The sequence below is a fragment of the Crocuta crocuta genome, unplaced genomic scaffold, assembly GCF_008692635.1.
Source record: "Crocuta crocuta isolate KB4526 unplaced genomic scaffold, BGI_CrCroc_1.0 scaffold113, whole genome shotgun sequence".
Lineage (NCBI taxonomy): Eukaryota > Metazoa > Chordata > Mammalia > Carnivora > Hyaenidae > Crocuta > Crocuta crocuta.
In genome coordinates, this window is record NW_027530368.1 from 4,301,110 (window position 1) to 4,303,766 (window position 2,657).

The 2,657-nt window shown below is 42.0% G+C and overlaps 1 protein-coding gene across 1 annotated transcript in view; it reads left to right on the forward strand.

Moving 5' to 3' along the window:
- ADD2 (adducin 2) overlaps window positions 1–2,657 on the forward strand; it is a 53,197-nt gene that overhangs the window by 11,266 nt on the left and 39,274 nt on the right. Inside the window, exon 4 of the mRNA XM_077766326.1 lies at window positions 172–310. Within this exon, the coding sequence (XP_077622452.1) occupies window positions 172–310 (139 nt within the window). The remainder of the gene's footprint in view (window positions 1–171; window positions 311–2,657) is intronic.

Sequence of the window (2,657 nt, forward strand, 5' to 3'; positions counted from 1 at the left end):
CCTGGCTTCTGAGATACCTGTGGAATTCCCAGTGTCCTCTGGGGCCCAGGGATCCCACATGTGGTCCTGGCCTAGTTGACCCAGGGGATCACGGTGGGCACTGGGAAGAAGGGCCCTCAGTCTCCTGCATGAGACACACTGGGGGGACCAGCGCCTTGTGGTCTGCTTCAGTCTTTCAGGGAGGAGCTGGAAGGCCTCATCCAGGAGCAGATGAAGAAGGGGAACAATTCCTCCAACATCTGGGCCCTGCGGCAGATCGCGGACTTCATGGCCAGCACCTCCCACGCAGTCTTCCCAACATCTTCCATGAGTACGTGGGGTGCTGGGGAGCTGCCATGAGCAGAGGTGGAGGAAGTGGGGCAGGGAAGAGAGGGTTGGTTGCCAGGCTACTGAGGTGCAACTGGGTTCGCAGACCTGGGGGAGCAGCCAAAGAGGTACCTGGCTCTGCTTCTGAGGCTGCTGGATTTAAAGACCCACAGGAGAATTCTTCCTGATGGCCAGAAATAGAAGGCGGAGGATGACTTACGGGAAAACTTCTTGCTCCTTCTGCTGGGGGAGGGGACAGGATGACATGGTGTCACTGCTGTGGGAGGCAGGGCAGCCTCTATGTGACTCTTCCAGGCCCCCTCATAAGTGGATTAGCATGAAGGGAAGAGATTTGCAGCTCAAAGTCCCTTACATGGCCTCTGCTTGAGCGCCCAGGAGTAGAGTGAGGATTCTCTTCCCTCTTATTCCAGTTACAGATACAGAACTAAGAAAAACCCTTGTGCTCTAGCAGCAGCCCCTGACTCAGGCTGCTCTTTTCCTCAAGCTCCTGGAGCCACTCCCTTACAGATAGGGGCGTGGGGATGAGAGGAGGCCATTGAAGCCAGTATCTCGGTGTCACACTGGACAGACTGACCTGACTCCGTAGACCAGAGCCACAGGCAGCCAGGGCTGGGCATGAAACCATTTTCCTAGTCTCTGAAGTTCTGCCCACAACCTTTAAGAAACAAACATTAAAAAATACTTCCTCTCAACAGCATAAATACAAGAGTATAATTAAAAATTAGGAAAATAATTCAAGAAAGAGAGAATTCACTGTACTGTGTTCTTACAACCAAGAAATGACTATTATCGATATTTCGGTATATATCCTTCCAGCCTTTTTCTCTTAACATAGAAATTAGGAAAACAAAAACAGAATCACATTATACATGCAAATTTGATAGCTTAATGTATCTTGACTAATTTTTTACATAACAAAAGATGGTTCTGTAATACAGGGTTTGGTGGAGATATGCATATGCTATGGCATGGCTGAGTATGCCATAGTTCATTTAACCAATTTCCCATTTTTAGACTTTTAGGTTGTTTACAATTTTTTGCTATTGTGAACAACAATGCAGTAAATCCTTTGATTTATTCTATGACTATTTTCTAAAGACAGATTGCTGGAAGTAGGATTGCCGGATTAAAGTATTTGCATGTTTTGAAGATATTAATGCATAATACCAAATTTCCCCAGAGAAAGACTGAACCAATTTACAGTCCCACCAAAAATGCAGTCATGCCCATTTCCTCTACCTTGATCTGTACATAGCATGTATTATACCATTCATTTCATCTTCTTGATTTGATAGGCGATAAATAGCACTTTGTGTTTTAATGTGCATTTATTTGATTACTAATGAGGTTGGATATATTGTCATATACATACTGGGGTGATTTTCTTTTTGTAGCACATTACCTGTCACATTTCTTGCCAACTTTCCCACTTGCATATTTTTTTTCACAGATTTTCAAATCTGTATAAAATTCAGCTATTTCCCTATTATTTGTTAAATATATTGCAATTTTTTTCCTGCTTCATTTTTGCCTTTTTTGTTCACGACATTTTTATCTTGGAGAACTCTTTAATTTCATGTAGCTGAATCCATCAATACTTTCCTTTGTGTGTTCTGCTTTTGATTAAACACTCAGACACACCTACCCCATGTTTTATCATCTCATGGGACAAATACCCTTAATTATTTATGTGTCAAATTTCCTCAACTATTTGTGCCAGCTTATTCTTTTTTTATTTTTTTTAATTTTTTTAATGTTTTATTTATTTCTAGGAGAGAGAGAGAGAGATAGCGTGAGCAGGGGAGGGTCAGAGAGAGAGGGAGTCACAGACTGAAACAGGCTCCAGGCTCTGAGCTGGCAGTCAGCACAGAGCCCGACACGGGGCCCGAACCCACGAACCGCGAGATCATGACCTAAGTGAAAGTCGGACGCTTAACCGACTAAGCCACCCAGGCGCCCCATGTGCCAGCTTATTCTTAAAAATAACTTTAGAATTATTTTGTCAAGTCCCCCTCCCTCCCTCCCATCTACCTCAAAAATTATCTTTTGGAATTTTGGTTGGGATTATATTAAATGAATAGATTCATTTGGTGAAGAATTTATACATGTACAATTTTATATTAAAATGTAAGTTCCATAGGGGAAAGATGTTTGTATCTTTTGTTCACTGCTGTATCCTAGAATAGCGTCCTGGACTTAGAAAAGTAGCTGTCACATAGTAGATGTTTTAAAAAATATTTGCATGAATGAATTTTAGGTCTGTTCAGAAATGATGTCTGTCTTCTATTTATTTGCTTTTTTTTTTTTTTTTTTTTTCCTTTTTTTTTTGT